The following is a 19768-nucleotide window of genomic DNA, read 5'->3' on the forward strand; positions in this document are numbered from 1 at the left end:
TCAAATGTCCTTAACGTCTGGCTTAATTGAAGGCAAGTTGGTGTCCTGTATCAGCTTCAGCATTTACCATGTTTAGGTATCACACATCACATGGCCTCTGGAAAATTCCACTTTACATTTGTGAGAGAATGAGACTGAAAAGGCAAATAACATTATATTATGAAAATAGTTTTACCTTTTCAGATCTTCTGGAAGGATTTTGGGGACCTTTAGGTGTCCCCAACCACACTTTGACAACTGCCATTCAGGGTATTACTGATTGGTGCAGTGGAAAGAGGTGGGAGTATTGGAGTTAGCAGTGTTCCTTCCACATGGAAAGAAGCTTTAGGAGGGGAAGAAGCATTCTTCTTCTACAGGTGACACAGTGTAACTGTCCAAATACTACACTTAAACCACTCATGCATGATAGCCATGGGTAGAAAAACTGTTAGTTTTCAACCCCTGAGTTGAAATTGGAACTGATGATATTAGCTCTGTAATCTCTGAGTTATCATGCAGGGCTTGTAGGTTTACTTCTTTATTTTTTAGCCCATTAGAACTCGACTTGACAGGGTGCTGTTTCCAGAACAAGTTCAGGAATGGCTTTGAACTCTGATGTTATTGACAGTGCCCTCTTTTCACTGCAGCACATCTCTGAAAGCTGTGCTGTGAATGTTATTTTACCACAAGAATAATGGTATAATTGGGTTGGGTTTATCTTATCAAAGACTCAGAATTAGATGTATCATCACTATGGCCAGCTATTCAAGTTAAAACAGAATTATGGGGACTGTAAAGGTCTGTAACCATTTTTAAAAAGTGAAACCATGCTTCAGGTTTTATGAAACGGGCCTAATTGTGTATAAATACAAGGTAGTCAACTATAGCAAATTTGAGTCTGTCACAGACTGTAATTATTCCCTCATCAATATCACCTACTGAAAAATAATATAGTTGCCATGATAGATATTTACTTGATAATTTTCTATGTGTACTTTTTAGAAGAGTTTGGGGTGGTGGTAGGGGGCTTTGATTTGGGTAACTTAAAAAACAAGATGTTGGTGCGGCCAGATGGCTCAGTTGGTTAGAGCGCGAGCTCTGAACAACAGGGTTGCTGGTTCGATTCCCACATGGGCCAGTGAGCTGTGCCCTCCACAACTAGATTGAAGACAATGAGCTCCCGCTGAGGCTCCAGAGGGGCGGCTGGATGGCTCAGTTGGTTAGAACGCGAGCTCTCAACGACCAGGTTGCTGGTTCAATTCCCGCATGGGATGGTGGGCTGTGCCCCTGCAACTAAAGATTGAAAACGGCAACTGTACTTGGAGCTGAGCTGTGCCCTCCACAACTAGATTGAAGGACAATGACTTGGAGAAACACAGTATTCCCCAATTAAAAAAAAAACAAAAAACAAGATGTTTATGAACGTTTGACCTGATCTTCTCTCAAATTTTTTTGCACAGTGAACCGAAGCATTGAAATTATTTTATTAACATATGTCATATCACATATTGTATGTGAGAATTATATTCTAGGAAAAATTAACAATGGCAGCAGGTAAATTTATCTCTTGGTCTTAATTTATATAAAACAGTTTCTAGTCCTTAGCCTGTTTGGTGTATGGTAGTGCATCTGGATGCTTTTGGATGGTTTTGTTTTTTGGGTTTTTTTGTTTTGTTTTGTTTTTTTTGGTGATAGAGCAGTGAGGGGTGGTCCCCAAAGACATTCAGTGCTGGTTTGAATACCATCTCTAATTTGGCTATCTACATGACCTAGGGTCATTTTGTTTTCGTTTGCTTCCTTGCCCGCAAAATAGGACTAACACTACCGTGTTTCCCTGAAAATAAGACCTGGTCTTATACCATATTTCCCTGAAAATAAGACCAGGTCTTATATTACTTTTTGCTCCAAAAGACGCATTAGGCTGTCTTTTCAGAGGTTGTCTTATTTTTTCATGTACATCAATCTGCATTTATTCAAATACAGTGATGTCATCTTCTTCTGGAACATTGTTATAACGTACTAAATGCGTCCGTCTGGCTGACAATCTTAACTGGGGCTTATTTTCTGGGTAGGTCTTATTTTCGGGGAAACATGGTAGCACCTACCTCATAGAGTTGTTGTGAGGATTGTTGAGATACAATTCATGAAAAGCATTGCATCACAGTTCCTGGTACACGGTAAGCACTCAAGAAATATTAGCATTCTCTTATATTCAGTGTATTTAGTTAAATGAATTCCCAAGATAATTATTAGCACAGTCTGATGCTAAGTACTATACCATTTGAGGACAGTTTGAACATTACACGTAAGCGTGTTGCAATCTCTGATGAATGTAATGAAGTGATGGGACAAAATCAATCTAAACCAGGACTGGCTATCTCTACTGGAATTGCCTTAGACATATCTGGAACTTTTAAGGGCAGTTTAAAGGCAAAACTGCCTGTGTCACTATCTTATGATAGTGTCATACTTTTACAAACCACGTCAGTCTGCGGGTGTAGTGCTGCAATCCATGACATTAAACATCCAGGACACTATTGGTAAACTCCGGTCCGTCTTCTGGGACTCCACTCCAGGAAGTGTTCGTGCCAAGGAAGTCTCTTGTCACATGGACTGAGGACACAGGGGATTGCACAGATCTCCAAGGATTCCTCTTGATGTATGTTTATAGTCCTAAGCATTGATAAGTTCAACTCCTGAGAAGGTGACATTAAACCACATTTTGTTTGTAGAACTCAGAATTTTGTCCATCAAACTGTTGTATTGTGGTGCTGTGTTCTGGCTTGAAGTTCAATTGCAGCATACTTGTCAGGTTCCTGGACTAGTATCAATGCTGTTATTTGACTATTGTCTTAGTTGTTACTGATGAAAAGAAATGTAAATCAGAAAAATAAATACATTGATACTAGAGCTATTCAAGGACTCACCCTAATAATACAAGTGAAACAAAGATGGAAATCACTAAGTGGGCCACAGGGGACCATGTGTGGCCTTTGTCAGGTAGTCTTTGCACCAAAGCTAGTCTGGATTGTATCATGAAGACACAAAAGAGTTAAAAAATCTGTTCAAAACACTGTGTTCTCCCTCCAGAACAGTATGTGACAAAACAGAAATCACAAATTCCAGGGTTAAACTTCTGCACACCTCAAGCATGTTTCCACAGATAGGAAATTCAAAGTGTCATCAATGGCATGACTGACACAGAGAAAAATCTTTAAAGAGTGGCAGCAGCTCTTGAATAATCTTCTTAACAGCCTCCAACATCATGGATGGAATTCTGAGGAATGTAGAGAATCTGGCAAGTATGGTTGTAAATTGGATTTAAAAAAAAAACCACAACTTAGTCATGCGGAGTTGGTCTGAACAGTTTCATTATTCTATTGCCATGTCACCTACTAAGCGCTTTAAAATGTCTTCATTAATTGTATATATTTGCTTATGTCATTTGGAAGATAAACACATAATATAAGTATTATCATAGTTGTCCCCATTCCTCTACCACCATTACCCACCCCACCCCATAAATCACGCATTATGAAAGGAATTCCACTTATTTTCCTTTGTACATGTTTGTGAGTGAATTTTTTACTCTTTCGTCACCTTGATTTCTTTTCAGTATAACTCCTGACTCAGGTACTCACATAGCAGAGAGAAAAGTCTCCACAACAAAAACAACAATGTCATGATAATAGCTAACCCTTGTCTTGTGGTGAATCAGGCATTATTGTTTAGCCCTTTATATGCTTCACAGCAATCCTATGAGACTGATGCTATTATTATTATTTATTATTATTATAGAGGGAGAAGCTGAGGTGCTGCTGAAATTATATAGCTTGTCAAGGTTACACAGGTAGTAGGGAGTGGAGACAGGATCTAAACCTAAACAGGTTTGCTCCAGAGCTGCGACAACACATTACTGCCTTCATTTCCACATAGAATAAGGTGAACAAACATAAAGGAAAAGGAGATTTTCAGCTCCGTTGACTGTATTTGATAACCTACCTCCCAGTACTTTGTTACTAGAATAGAATATCTGGAAGGGAAAAAAAAGAGATGGATGCTTCGGGGAGAACGTCCAATTGATTAAGAGTTTATGATAACCAGCAGAGCCTAGGCTTTCGTGAGGCAGCCTTCTTCAGAAAGAAGACATTCCATTAGGTTTGGGCTGATTTCAGATGTGACATTTTTACCGTGTAATCATAAATGATCTTGATTAGGAAGAAGATGGAGAGGCACACAGATTGAAGAGTCAGTCCATGGTGGCTTCCGTGTCGTATTTAAGAGTCTGGAGGTAGGAGCGACTTACAGGAAATTGGAAAGCAGAGCCAATGACCAGGGGTGACTATAAAAGAATCATGATAACGGGAACTTAAAAGAATAGTGGGCTCGGGGCTTTAGCGCTCACAGTATTGACTATGGAAAAATTTTAACGAGAACAAAAAGCGATGTCGCTGTAAGTTCAGAACTGGAACAGATAGACTAATACTAACAGGCAAGCAGAACTCCTCAACTCCTATTACACTTCTGTCCTTTTTAGACAAGAAGGTCGATCTTTAGCCTGAGAAGAGTAGAGCAAATACTTGTAAGAGGAAATTGAAACTCAAGATAGGTGAGCTGATTGTGCGAGAGCGCGGAGCGGCACTAAATGAGTTCCGATCCTCTGGCCAGCATGCATTTTATCCTGACGGGCTGAGAGCACTTGCTGACTGCTTATAATCTTCGCAGAGCTGTGAAGAGGAGAATTACTAAAGGCCTTGGCATGGAATAATGTCCCAATTAAAAACAAAACAAATCAAGGAGTAGTGGTTTTCAAACAAAAGAATAGCCCCATGCTGACCTGGGGCCTCATTCTCCAACCAGTAATGATGAAAGGATGGATTGCGATTTCAATTTTCAGATGTACACAATAACTAGGAAACAGTATGGAAGTGTTACAAGCAGAAACAATAATGGTTTCTTTATTTCTTGTTGTGGTTGCTGAGTTATTAGACCTGAAGCCTAGGGCAAAGGATAAGTGTGTCAAATCTGGAGTTCAGAAAGGTTTCTGAGATGGAGATGTGGGCTGGATGTGTGGCCACTTGTTAAATCTACTGATTTATCCACCACATGTCTGGAGATTCTGTTTTAGTGAGTCTTGGGTTGGGATCTAGGAATCCGTATTTGAGACAAAAGTCCCAGATGTCTTGCTATGCTGAACGAGTTGGGGAATTAATGGGCTGCACGGCAGACATACAAGTTGTATTCATTATTGTCATAATAGTATTAATACTACTATTACTAGTAACTAACACATTGAATCACCATGTGCCAGACACTCATCAGTACTTTACACCTATGATCTCGTTTAATCCTCAGACCCGCCCTAAGAGTGGGTGTTGTCTTTGTTACACATTCTGTGCAGGTAGTGGAACTGTAACTTCTCTGCGATCTCACAGATAGTAAGTGATGGGGTGGGATTCAAACTCAGGTTGTCTGACATGTTGAAAATCTGGGCTCCAGACCACTCCTTGGACTGCCCCTCAAAGAGCCTGACTTTTGGTTCCAGAATCTGTGTAGAGGGTGGTGTCCGGGCCTGTGTCATGCCCTGTCTTTGGTATCTGAGTAGAATCTTTATGAAGATATTGGTATGTCTCATTAGACTCTCTTGATACAGAAAGTCAGGAGGAATTTCTAAATCTAGATGGAGTTATGAATTTATTGATATCAAATCTTGTAGGATTAAATGTAAATGTGCTGCCCCTTGGGGCCCCAAATCAGTAGCAAAGATACTGGAAGCTATGACTTAACAGTTACCCGGTAAAAAAAAGATCGGGGTTGTTTGGGTTGACTGGAAGCTCAATACGAATCAACAGGACCTTTGTCCATGTTGTACCTCTGGCCTGAGATGAATGCCCTTTTCGACTTCCTCCTCTTTCTCCTGGCAAAGTTTTAATCATCTTTAAAGACAGAGCCTAAATGTCACTTCAGCTATGGAGTCTTTGATTTCTACGGGCAGATGTTTCATCCCATTCTTTCTGCTTCTTTAGCACTTTGTTCCTGATGTTATAATTTTGTGATTATCTTTCTTAGTGTGTGCCACCTATGTCCACAGTCACTCAGCTGGAAACAAGAGGAAGGAATCCTTTCCTCCCTCCCTCCTCCTGCCAGGAATCCTCATCCTCACTGAGCCCTATCAGTTTTAACTGCCTGTGTTATTGATACAAGCTGCCCCTTTTTCATTCCTGCAGCCCCTGCCTGCTTCAAGTCTGTGTCCTAACTTGTCTCCCAGCTGTCACTTGTCTCCCCCCCCACACACACACACGTTTCCCACGAAACATCAGAGAATCCTCTATCAAACATAATCTGCCTGTGCTTGAAATTCGTGCCTGGCTCCCCCAAGCCAACAGGATAACCCCAAGCCCCCAACCATCTATGATCTAACCCCGTTAACTCTCTTGCCTCAACTTTTGACTCCCTGCCTTGCTTCTTGGACTCCAGTGACATTGAACTCATTGTAATTCCCCAGGCAGTATGCTGTTTCTTGCCGCCTTGTTCTAGCTCAGGCAGTGACTGCCTGGGATGGCTTTCTGCCACCTCCCCACCTCCACCCCCACCCGGCCTGGCTACTTCTGGGCTCTGCTTGGGAGGCCCCCAGATCCCTGCTCTGGGCTCTCCTCATGCCCTGTGCATACTCTACCTCCCAGTCTCCACTTTCTATTGCAGTCACCTCTTTATTTTGCTCCCACATTAAGCCTTGAACTTCTGAAGGGCAGGGGCCCTGTCTTGTTCTGTTTCCAGTGGCAAATGGACACTTAGTACATGTTTCTTAAAAGAATTGTAATTATTTATTGTACTTGCTTGGAAAGACGATAGGGTTAGAATCCTGCCTCCTCCTCTTCCTGGATGTGCGGTTTTGGGTATTCCCATCTAAGTGAGAACCTGTTTATTCGCTCATTTGTAAAATGTGGATAATTTCACCCCACTTAAGGATCTGTGAGAATTAAGTGAGATAGCAGTGCTATATAAAACTATTCTAGAGATCTGCAAACTATAGTCCTGATGCCCATTTTTGTATGACCAGGAGTGTTTTTCATATTTTAAAATGCTTAAATGCTTTAAAAAAAATCAAAAGTATATTTTTTGGCACTTGAGAATTAAATGAAATTCAAATTTATGTATTCATAAAGTTTTATTAGAATGAACAGCAAGCACCATGTTCATTCATTTACAATTGTTTACGACTGCTTTTGAACTGCATCAAATTAGTTGAATAATTTCAACAGAGATTCTTTTTTTTTTAAGTTAAAATTTATTAGGGTGACAATGGTTAGTAAAATTACATAGGTTTCAAGTGTACAATTCTGTAATACATCATCTATATATCACATTGTGTGTTCATCACCCAGAGTCAGTTCTCCTTCCATCACTATATATCACTTTTACCCTCATCTACCATCCCCCTAACCCCCTTACCCTCTGCTAACCACTACTAAACTATTGTCTGTGTCTATGAGTGTTGTTTCTTTATTTGTTTGCCTTGTTCCTTTGTTGCTTTCAGTTCTATATCCCACATATCAGTGAAATCATATGGTTCTTGACTTTTTCTGTCTGACTTGTTTCGCTTAGCATGATCATCTCAAGATCCAACCATGTTGTCCCAAATGGCAGTATTTCATCTTTTCTTACGGCAGAGTAGTATTCCATTATGTATATGTACCACATCTTCTTTATCCAATCATTTATCGAAAGACACGGTTGTTGCTATGTCTCGGCTACAATAAATAGCTTCTGTGGCCTGCAAAGCCTCGTACATTTACTGTCTTCCCCTCTTACAGAAAATGTTTACTGACCCCTGCATTGTTCACATGTTAGGAAAACGCATGTGGTTCACAAACTCAGCCATGCACCACAGAGAACTCTTTGAGGGGAGGGTTCTTCTCTCTCATATTTGAACTTCCAGAGCCTCATCTTAGGCCTGGTAGAGTCACCAGTTAATGTTGGGGGAAGACACAGGTGCTGAGTTTGTTTTTCTGGAAAGGAGGATGTTCCAGTAAGAGTTTAGTGAGCTGTTTAAAGAGATAGTGAATTTCCCCCTGTGGGAGGTGTTAAAGGGAAGGTGGACACCCCCTTTTCATGGGTTGCGATCAACAGGGTATCTCACCCTTGACCCTGTTGACATTTTGAGCTAGATAATTCTGTGTGTGGGGGCTAGCTTGTGCATGGTATGATGGCGGGGAGCATCCCTGGCCTCTTGCCACTAGAAGCCAGTAGCACCCCACTCCCACTTTCGACAACCAAAAATGTGTCCAGATGTCCTCTGAGGGCCGTATCCATGCTGGATTGAGAGGCATTGTTGGAGAACATTCAAGCTAGAGAACTTTCAATGTCTGAAAAGCTGTTGTCACCAGAGGCGTCACAAATGGAATTGGCTTCCCTAGGTGGATCATGTCACCAGTTCTGCATCTCAGAGCTAAGACCAACCCCGCCTTGGAGGGTGACTGTGAGCATTAAATGAGAGAGTGATGCACCAGCACGGTGCTTGGCATGAAGTAAATTTTCAGTGTCTCCACTTTTGAGATGATATTCAGTCAAGTTCTTCCTGTTTTTTGCTTTTTTTCCCCAACATGTTAATTTTGTTAATTTTGGACTGAATATTAAGAGGGGAAATTAATAATTAATAGGGAAAATATATGTTTTAATAGTTGCATGGAGCCCATTTTTAAGAAAATACTATAGATTAATAACAGCATGTTAGTCTGTGGATCCATTTTGTCATAGGGAGGAAGAATTTAGGAAAGGTTCAGCTGTTTAAAACATATATGAAAATCTCCTAAAGTAATACCTGATTCCCATGGGTATTACATCTTGGCAGCCAGTGTTTGTTAGAGATGTGCTTTACAAACCTGGTTTCAGGAATTCTCACAGCCACCCTATGCAGACTGGTGCTCATTCCTAGCTGAGGAAAATAGGCAGAGAGGCTGAGTAAAAGGTAGCATGTTGAGGACAGAAATTCCCTTTTCTGAAATAAGGTGGAGACAGCTACTCGGAAATGAACATTCACAGTTTTCCTGATGGACGTGATGTGGCCTTGAAATTCCATTCCTGTGGGTTTGGATGAGGAGTATATTGCTGTTTACTCCCCTACCTTAAGGCAGATCTACTGGAAAACGAGACACTAGTAGTGGAGTTAAAAGATTACTAGGTATGGTGATGGATATTAACTAGACTTATCATGATCATCATTTCACAATGTATACAAATATCGGATCATAATGTTGACACCTGACACTAATATATTATATAATGTTACATGTCAGTTATATCTCAACTAAAATAATGATGTAGGATATGGCAATTATATCTCGATTTAAATAGTTTTTTTCTTTTTTATTTTAAGTGGGGGGAAAAAAAAAAAAGACTGCAGTTTTCCGATAGTCTTTTGAGTTCATTGACCACTGGGTGTGTACCTAACCCAAATGCCCAGCTTGGAAAACACTGATCACTACGTTGTGCCTCCCATTGTTTGCCTCTGGCTTGCTGCCCCTGCAAGCTCTGTTCCTACCTACCCTACTGGGTTGGAACCCTGCCACTGCCTCTCTCTTTAGAAACCTGGACTGGAGGTGAAGAGGCAGATCCCTGACCCATCAGTGAATACAGACTTAAGACACATTGGTCCACTTTATAAGGTGAACTGGTGAGTTCCCTTTATTTGTTTTGGTTTGCTAAGAGCAATAGCTTTCACTTGTTGAGTGCTTCCCTGGTGCCAGCACCAGGATAAGTGCCCGGGTATGTACAGCTGGCAAGTGTCTAAATATTGCCTGGTGTACCGAACTTGAGAGGTTTTGGAAGCCCAACTTCTTACTTCTCAGTTAGTCCCTAATATTTTCTCTTTTTTATTATGAAATAGACAGAGCATACAAAACATATAGAGAATAATAGAATCTGCACCCATGTGCCTACGTACATCTTTACATTTTACTGTGTTTGCTTTAGATTCTTGTTGAACGAAAGGAATTACTGCAAATAAAATCAAAACTGCCTGTATAATCAATGCTTCCTGATGCCTTCCCTATGTTGCCTCCTCTGGGATAGTCACTGTCCTAAATTTGGTGTTTTATCACTACCATATACATTTGTATATTCAGTGACATTGCATTATTTTTGGATTTAAACTTTATACATAAAAATTGAGTCATCAATCATGCTTTTTTATTTTCTGGCAAGATTCATAGGGCAATGTGTTTTGTCTCCAGTCTGAATTTGGAATATTGCGTAAATAGATTTTTGAATTTACCAAAAATAATCGTCAACCCTAGGTTGATTTGTGATTAAATTTCTCTTTCAATCTTACATGGAAGTTAAAGAAGCTGACTTCTTGCTTGTTTATTTTGAGATGTAACCCTGTGGATAGATGTAGTTCCAAATCTTCTATTTTAATGCTGTCGAATGTTCCTTTTTTTGGCTATGTGAAAATTTATTAGTCCATTCTCGTACTGATGGGTGTTTTGGTAGTCTCCAGGTCCTGCTGTTACGACCATGCTGCAGTGTCGACTGGAGACCCATGGGAAACTTTCCCTAGGAATACACCCACTATGGAGGATATGTCCACATTCGTCTTTACTAGAATTTTCCAAGTTGCACCCCAGGGTGACTGTACCAGCTTCCACTAACACCGGTGTAAGGGGGTTGGTTGCTCTGTGTCCTCGACTTGATACTCAGAATCCTTTCTTGCAAGTAACAAACTTAAAACTTTGCTCATTTGATGGGTCTGAACTAATATCACACTGTTGCTCCTAATAATTTTTTTGAGATGAAATACTGTGTGCTGTTTAACAAAGTTCAGATTTACATTTTTTTCTTCATTTTCTTACATGTGAGAAGAACAGAACGTTAGATGAGAATTTGATTAGCATACTGGATCAGTAGTCTGGATTTTTGCAACTTTAGTATTTGCAAAACTTCACAGGCATCATCCAGGTAGCCCTTTCATTGTGCAGCTTGCACTGCATCGCTTCATTCAGACGACTGCTCTGAGGTTTCTCTGTTTCTGGGGCTTCCCTTTCTCCTCTGCAATTTCTGATTCTCTTCACCAGTGCAGACTGCTCCTAATGCTGGCCCAGTAGCTGCAGAAATCCCTCCCTCCCGCAGCCTCTATCCTCTCTTCCTCCTCCTGTATTGGATCCCCATCAGTGCAGGGTAAAGTTTCCTATAATTAATGCAAATGCTGCATGAGTTCTACTGAGCCCTAGTTGTCCTATAATGTCAATAGGGCTGGAAGAAGTAATGAAACTAACATCAGGGATAGGTGGATGGCACTTGGTATGACTGAGTTTTAAGCACTCTAGGTAGTTAACTGTATATGTGATGATAGAGAGGGAGAGGGCAAGAGGTAGTCACTTTCTAGGTTTTAAGTATAGAAAAAAAATTGAATTAATCTTCATTTATATTTTTAACAAACCCTTGTCCTTCAAATTATATATATGTATATATGTGTGTATGTATGTATATATGTGTAAATATATATGTATATATGTATATATGTATATACCCATGTGCATACATGTATGCATGTAGACATACATATATACATGTGTGTATGTATATATCTGATACACACACACTTTGGATTGATTGGTTTTACTTGGTATGAAATACTTGCTTGCAGTAAGTATATTGCAGTTTCATTTTCTAATTAACAGGGTATGTACTGAAACAAACTTTGTAGTCAGAATTAGATGAGAATATAAAAATCTACATACTAAGATGTATACTTTTTTCTGGAAAAGTTAAGTTAGTGAAGGTAATTCATGGAGCTACAAACTACTTGGCTCTCCCCACCTCCATGTCCACTTGCTAGTTCTTCAGTCACAATGACCATTTTAATGGAAATGTTCAGTCCTTAGAAGAACCTAGAATGTGTATTATTTAGGTTTTACTGGACGAGACAAGTGGGATTTGTTTCTTCTACTCCAGTTATCAAAAAGATTAACCCTTTGCCCTCTACATTCTAATTGTAACCATTTGAAAACAAAGGGGTTGTTTGTACATGATAGTTGAAAAAAAGGAGGCTTTAAGTCAAGTGGAATGTTTCTCGGTTGAAGGAGGTAGCAATCATTGCACACATTTTTTTTTTTCTTGTGTTGCAGGCATCTGTAGAGGCTTCTGGTGGAATCGCATTATGCAAGACTGGATTTCCTGAAGATGTTTACAGTGCAGTCTTATCCCAGGATGTACATGAAGGACAGCCTCTTCTCAATGGTACTATCTCAAAAGATATATATGTACATACAGTGTCTATGCTCTTAAAACAAATTAGCCATTAAAAAGTCTCTAAATCAACTGTACGGTATAGCAAGTATGAATTTTGCACAATCACTATAATGAGACTATAGGGACCTTATTTTATGATTACAGAACTCAGGAGTCTCTTATACACAGTATTGGAAGGCTCCTGATCTCTTGAAAATTTCATATTTCTTTCATTTTTAATTTACAGGGGAAACCATAACACAACTATTTTTTATAATTTTTCTGCATACATTTCACTTAGTTTGAAGACTATCACATCTCTGCTTTTGATGGTTTTAAAAATTATTTACAACAAAATCCTCTTAGTATTTTGAATTAAACAAATTACTATAATATTATCTTTGATAAAACATGTCAAACTTGAACATTTAGCTAAATTATAATGAACAGATTTAGTAGGTAACGTTTCAAGGCAGGAGCATGAAATCCGTATTTTTGTTATGACATTGTTTATAGAAATTACTAGATAGCTAATTTGGTTGTAGCATATGTGCATTTCAAATATAGACTCATCTCCTATTTCCATATGGATCAAGTTCGTTATAGTCATCGTAAGAAGACTCTTGCCAGTAAGTCTAGATAAAATCTGAAATAAAACTTGAGTATCAAAAGCAAAATTGAAAGCCCCCTCCTTTACCTCTAATTGAAATCAAATAAAATTTTGGTTAGTAGTATTTTCGTGGACTTATTTATCATTACACAAAATGTCATTGAAATATGAAAGCAAGAAGAATTGATTAGTAAGTTGTATTTAAATTCTAATTCCCCACAAATGGTGCATATCTCTGAGGTTGTTTGAGAGAGCTGCTTTTAGAAAAATCTGTGCAACCTCGGCTAATTAATTTACACAGGGCTCTACCACAGAGCCTTAATTGAAGTGTCTCTGCAGCACTGAGAAACCTTAGTAGTACAATGCTTAAGAATACCATAGATAGGACTTTAAAGTGTAAATTGCCTCTTAGCTACTAAGGTTCTTTGGTGCAGGTTATCATTTTATTTTTATTTCTATTCTAATTGTGATTTGCTCCTACCTATGTGATCTTTCTGAAGCTGATTTTTTTAAGACATCTTCCTGTCCCTGCCTCATTACATGGTATTTTAATAGTAAATTTTAAATCAATCTGTCTCAACACTGAATTGCTATCTCATCTAGTGAGTAATGGTTGACAGAATAGAGGTTTAATTCAAATGAAAGTGTAGATTTTTAAAAACTTAATGTAAGTCTTGGAGTTCTGCCCATGTGTTATTTTCTTTAAATCTGCGAATTATTATGTGGTATCCTAGGACCTATGTGACCTGTAAGGTATGCTCAGTTGTTACCATTTTTAATTTTTAGACTTGAAAAAAAGTAAAAACCTGTTTCTCTCATAATACTCCAGTACTTTTTTTTTCTTTGTCATTCATAGACTATGTTAGAGGACACCAGCATCTTAAAGCTTAAAACATAAAGTTCAAAATATTGATTTGTAGACAAAAATTTTTTTTGAAGGAAGAAATCTTACTCAGGCTTTTGTGAAACATCAACATTCGTTTTCACAAAAGTGTTATCACTTGTTATATTTCTTCCGTTACTTAGAAGAATTCTAGATTTTTATTTTTTATGGGGGAGTTTTTAGTGTATCTATATAATGAACCCAAATACCATGCCATAATTATGTTCCTGAATTCTGTGGACTACAGTAAGTCCATTCACTTTATATATATTAATGCTGGGCCAGCCAGAGTGGTCACTTTTGTCATGGTTCTGTGACTTTTAGTGTTTAAGGGAAGATGTAATTGTACTTAAGAAATATGTAGCAGTTTCCGAGGCATTTGCCTCATGGCAAGTTCTGTCATATTAAGGTTGACTTTAGAGTCAAGAGTTACGTAAAAGTTGTAACTGATAACTCTTGATGCTTCCTTTAATTTCCCATTGGTGACAGTTGGGGAGAGGAAGACAGTGGTCCAACAATATGTATGGTATGGTTTCATAGGATACATCCCTGGTACACTAGACCTTGCACTAGAGTTTAACATTTTGATTTATAGATGCCACGAATGCTGATTATTTTTCAAACAGTTCAGTGACATAATCTTTGTGAAGGTGCTTGAAAAACATTCGGCATTAGATGAAGGTGTAAGGCAGTATTGGTCATATTTGAAAAGCTGTATGGAAGAAGCATGAAATGTAAAACCCGGACTACAGTTTAAAGAGTATACCTTTCTCCCATCCTCCTTTTATTCTTTGTCATTGCAATGACTTTATAGAAAAAATGGACCCAATGAACTGTCATTCCAGTTTCTCCTCTGGTTTTCATCAGATTTTTTTTTTTTTTTTTTTTTTTTTTTTTTTGGTAAAATCATAAGGAGTGCAAACGTATTTTGTTTTGTGATTAACCTTTACATTTCGTGTTATATCATGTTGACTATTCCCACTCTTTTGAAAATAGTTCAGTATTTAAAAAATGGCTATACAGGCCTTTGTTCCATTTTGTTAGCAAAACCAGATTTTGTTTAACTGTGCCTCTATTTTTGTACTTACAGGTTGTTTCCAATTTTTCTCTCTTACATATAGTGCTGCTATGGAGATTCTTTTTTAGAGAACTTTGATTTTTCTTTGGGGATATTTTCTTTGGGGATTTGTGTTCAAAAGTAGAATTACTAGGCCAAAAGGAATGTCGACTATGGCAGTATTTTTTCTTTTTCATTTTTGGAGGGCTCATCTTTACAAGGCTCAAAAGTATGTTCTTTTCTATATCCTCAACTATTTAATTTTATAATGTTTTTCATGTTCCTGTTTCCTTCAGGAGTAATAAAAAAAAATTCCTTTTTTATCCTGTGGTATTTTTCTGTTTGTCTTTATAAGTTAGGATCAATTTTAAACATTTATTGGCATCCCCCTCATTTTACATATAAGTAAATTGGAGCTCACATAGATTATAGACTTTTGCCATGATTATACAGTGCTTTAGATTGTTAGTTACAGATCTGGAATTAGAACCCAGGTTTCCTGATTCCTAATTTAGTTCCGATGATAGTGATGATAAACACTCATTATGGTATATATCACGGGGAAGAGTGGGAGGTAACGGGAGCTAGCCTAACTGTCCATGTGTCTTGTGGCAAGTTTATCTTAGAACTGGTCTTCTTTATTCCCCACTTAACACCGTGACTTGTGTGTCACTAGACATATTTAGGAATTGGTGACTCTAAAGCAGTCAAAACCCCTATAATGAAAAAGTATCGTTCAATTATTGTCACCATTAGTATTTTGTGCATACTTGTTTACAAGCAGAAAAATGTTGGACTTTGGAAAAGAATATTTGGTCCTTAATGTGTAACTTACACTCCACTGAACTAGAAAAATCACTTGTGGTAGCACATTACTTGAAAATAAAATAACTGCAATCATAAATTTTCATTCTGTCACCAGCAGTGTATCTGACACTATGAAATAACCAGCACACTGTGACATTGCGGACGATCTAGGCTGTTCTTAGTGTGGATGTCAAGAGTGATTTTCCCATATGTTTTGCATTGGTGGTCTGCATGCTTAGACATTTTGCTAAGTAAATTTCTCCAACTCTGGTCCACATAAATAGCAACCTGCAATTACCAAGAGTATTTTCAGTGATCCATTCATACTCACCAACTCGGGGCAGTGCATGATGATTATTTTCAACTAGACGGAATTTGATTTAGATTAGTTTACTTACTGATGGAAGCTTGTTGGCATTAACATGCTTGGAGGAAGTTGTCGTATGGTATCTTTAGATAACAGTACTGAAATCTTTTTTATTCGTTTAGTAGGACTATACAAATGCACTACTATTTTAAATAATGGGAGTATTTTTGTGCGACATGTGCTACTGAAATGGGAAGCTATGTATATTTTAGGCAGTTCTGCTGTATTTGAGGCTTATATTAATTTGTTATGAAACGATTTTTTGTTTTAATTTATTTTTTATTTCAATAAATCTTTTTTGGTTATTGAATGTGTAAATGTTTTAAAACATTTGGAAGGCAGGTTTATAAACATCCTTTTTATAAAGTCAGCCAGCCACTTTCAATTTACTGATTTCCAATTGATTTTGGGGAAAAAAAAACTAAGCACTGAGATGGTTCTCTTGGATATTGATGACTATCAGTTCTAAGGAATTACAAATGAAATGCAGCCATGTAGATTTTCAGGGGTGGAGAACTCTTATTTAATACTTGTAGCAGTTTTTTTTAAAAACAGCAATTAAATATATAAGATTAACGTAAGATTAAGAAATTTCATTCTTGTTTTCATTGTAATCATTTAGACTTTATTTAACACTTGGAATTTCTTATATGCCTTTTGATATATTTTACGTTCAGCTTTCTTAACGTAATGCTGCAAAACAAGATAAGCCAGTTTAGGTTGTCATTTTTTTTAAGTCCTTTTGCAGTTATTCATAGTTTGAGTACCTGAGGTCTGTTCTCTCATAAACTACAAGCCAGGTTTGTGCTAAAAAATAAAATAATAAGTCGGTTCACATATAAAAACATTAGCAAGCAGACACCTGAATGGCTTAAAATCTGTGGGGGCCCCCTTCTCTCTGTCTTTCTAGTAAGCATCTAGTAGGAAGCAGAAAGTAAACTCAATAAATAAGTAAAGTTTATGGAGTGTTAGATGGTATAAATGCTATGGAGAAAAATAAAGCAGAGAAGGGAAATAGGGAGAGAGTGTGTTCTGCAATTTACATGGGGTGGTCAGGGGAAGTGTCATTGTGTAGGAGACATTTGAGTGAGAACTGATGTTGGAGATGGTCCAAGAGCTACAGATACCTGGGAGAAGAATATTTAAAATAGAGCAAAAAGCAAGTGCAAGGTCCCGAGGCCGGAGTGTGTCTGGAATGTTGAAGGAGCCTGGTATGACCGGAGTGGGGAGAGGAAGGGGCAGAGTTGTAGGGGATAAAGTCACATGAGGTTAGAGCAGTAACAAGCCAGTTGTGTGGCTTTGACTACGAAAAGGTAAACAGCTATTGGAGGGATTTCTGGAGAGGAAATATTTGACCAACAAAATCCTATCATTCTGGCTGTTGTGTTGAGATAAACCAAAGAGGGTAAGAAGAGACAAGGAGAACAGATAGGAGGCTAGTGATAATCTAGGTGAGAGAAGATAGTGGCTTGGACCAAAATTAACAAATTTAAAGTGAACCATTAAAAGGAATTTAGTACACCTTAATATTTCGCAACCTCAATCTAGTTCCCAATAATTTTCATCACTTCAAAGTAAAACCCCTTATCCATTAAGCATTTTCACCCAAATCCTCGCTTCTCCTGTCTCACAAACCCTTTGTGACTGGCTTCTTTCTCTTAGCCTAATGTTTTATAGGTTCATTCACACTATAGTACGTGTATCAGTACTTCATTCCTTTTTTATAGCTAAATAGCATTTTGTTATATGTATGTGTGTGTATATATATATACATATATATGTTGTTACATATATATTGTGTGTATGTGTGTGTATATATATATACATATGTATGTTGTTATGTATATATATTGTTTACAATTTGTAGACTATTTGTTTACCCATTCATTAGCTGATGCTCATTTGGGATGTTTTCACCTTTTGGTTATTGTGAATAATGCTGGTATGAACATGTGCATACGTGTATTTTTTGAGCACCTGTTTTCAGTTCTTTGGGTTATATACCTGGGTGTGGAATTGAGGGGTTATATAGTAATTCTATGTTTAACTTTTTGAAGAATTGTCAAATTATTTTCCACAGCATTTGAACCATTTTATATTTCTTTTTTTATGTGTTCTTTAAGGTTTTTATTAAAATATAGCTAACATACAATATTATATTACTTTCGGGTGTGCATCATAGTTATTGAACAGTACCCACCTGGCACTATACAGAGTTATTACCTCATTATTGATTGCATTTCCTATGCTAAAAAGTGATCACCATGATGAATCCAGCAATCAACTAACACTGTGCCACGCTATCACAGTATTATTGACCATATTTCTTATGCAGTGTATTACATCCCCAAGACTTACTTGTTTTGTATCTAGAACTTTGTGTTTGGAACTCTGTGTCTGGTAGATTACTTGTCTCCATTTTATTTATTTGTTTATTTTTTCTGGAGCTTTGTTCTGTTCTTTTATTTGGGACATGTTTGTTTGTCTCCCCATTTTGGTTACTTTCCTGGAGTTGTTTCTATGTATTCAGTAGAGCTGCTATGTCTCCCAGTCTTAGTAGAGTGGCCTTATGTATTACGTGTTCTGTGGGCTCAGTGGCACAGTCTTCTGGGTCACTTGAGCTGCTCACTCCAGGTGTGTCCCTTGTGTGGTTTGTGTGTGTCCTCCTGTTGTAGTTGAGCCTTGGCTGCTGTTGCACATCAGTGGGTGGAATTGACCCTTGAGCTCATTGGTTGTGAGGACTGGCCATGACTATAGTGGAGGAGTTGTGGTGCAGGGGCTGACCCTACAGAATAGGATCTGGCTCAGCAGGACTCTGCTGCCTCCTTAGTCTGCCCTTTGGGTTTATTGTCCTTGGAGGCCGCTGATTGATGCTCCAACTCATTTTGAAGCTGGCCACTGAGGGCGCCAGCCCCAGGGCCACCTTGATGGGGTCCCACTGCAGGTCACATTCAGCTGCAGCGCATTCCCTACATGGGGCCACCCTGCAGGAGTCACAAAGAAATCTGAAGATGGCTGCTCCCCGTGACGTGCTTGGAACCCCTTGAAAGGCCAAGGCTGGCTGCTGCTAGTGCCGAGCTTAGGGCTGCTCAACCAAAGGTCCAGGAAACACTCAAGTCAGATGCTGCTTGTCTGGGTTTCGAGAACCTTTGAGAGCGCCTAGGAAAGTCTACAGCATGAGTCATGGAAGGCGGTTTGTTCGAAAAAGCCACTGGAAGCAGCTTGGGTGTGCCCAAAAGTTGTTTGGGGTGGGGTCTCAAATCACCAGGGAGTGGCAAATGAACAGCATTAGCCAGCTAGATGGAGACTCAGATATGGCGTCTGCATGCTGGGAAGGGGGAGGGCTCAACAAAGAAACAATGTCCTCCGCCAGTTCCTCTGTTCAGGAGTAAGCTGCCCCTTTAGCCCCCGTCCCAAGCCAGACAACTCAGTTCCCCATTGTATGTCTCTGCCGCCTCTCCAGGTGTTGCCCCAGCACTGGAGGTCAGAGCCAGTCATTCCCTCGGTAAATCCATGTGCCGTCTCTTTTAGAGGAGCACCTGGGACTCCAGCTGCCCTCCGTCTCACTCAGTTACAATCTCCTGTGGTTTTCAAAGCCAGAAATGATGAGGACTTCTTTCCCTGGCACTGGTACCCTGGACTGGGGAGGGGCTGGGACCCCTCTCTCCTCCAGGAGGGACCTCTGCAGCCGATATCCCTCCCGACTTTTAATGGTCACATTCGGGTGTGGGATGAGCCCGTTCTAAGTCTCTGCCCCTCTTACCAGTCTAGAGGTGGTGTCATGCAGGGTCTCAGCTCCCGCTCCCCACATAAGAACGCAGGATATGGTGAGGCCAA

General features: G+C 39.0%; 1 protein-coding gene across 1 annotated transcript in view; it reads left to right on the forward strand.

The window, feature by feature from the left end:
• CDH2 (cadherin 2) overlaps positions 1 to 19768 on the forward strand; it is a 207117-nt gene that overhangs the window by 19543 nt on the left and 167806 nt on the right. Inside the window, exon 2 of the mRNA XM_074340200.1 lies at positions 12105 to 12216. Within this exon, the coding sequence (XP_074196301.1) occupies positions 12105 to 12216 (112 nt within the window). The remainder of the gene's footprint in view (positions 1 to 12104; positions 12217 to 19768) is intronic.

This window comes from Rhinolophus sinicus, linkage group LG09 (assembly GCF_036562045.2).
Source record: "Rhinolophus sinicus isolate RSC01 linkage group LG09, ASM3656204v1, whole genome shotgun sequence".
In the NCBI taxonomy this organism is placed as follows: domain Eukaryota; kingdom Metazoa; phylum Chordata; class Mammalia; order Chiroptera; family Rhinolophidae; genus Rhinolophus; species Rhinolophus sinicus.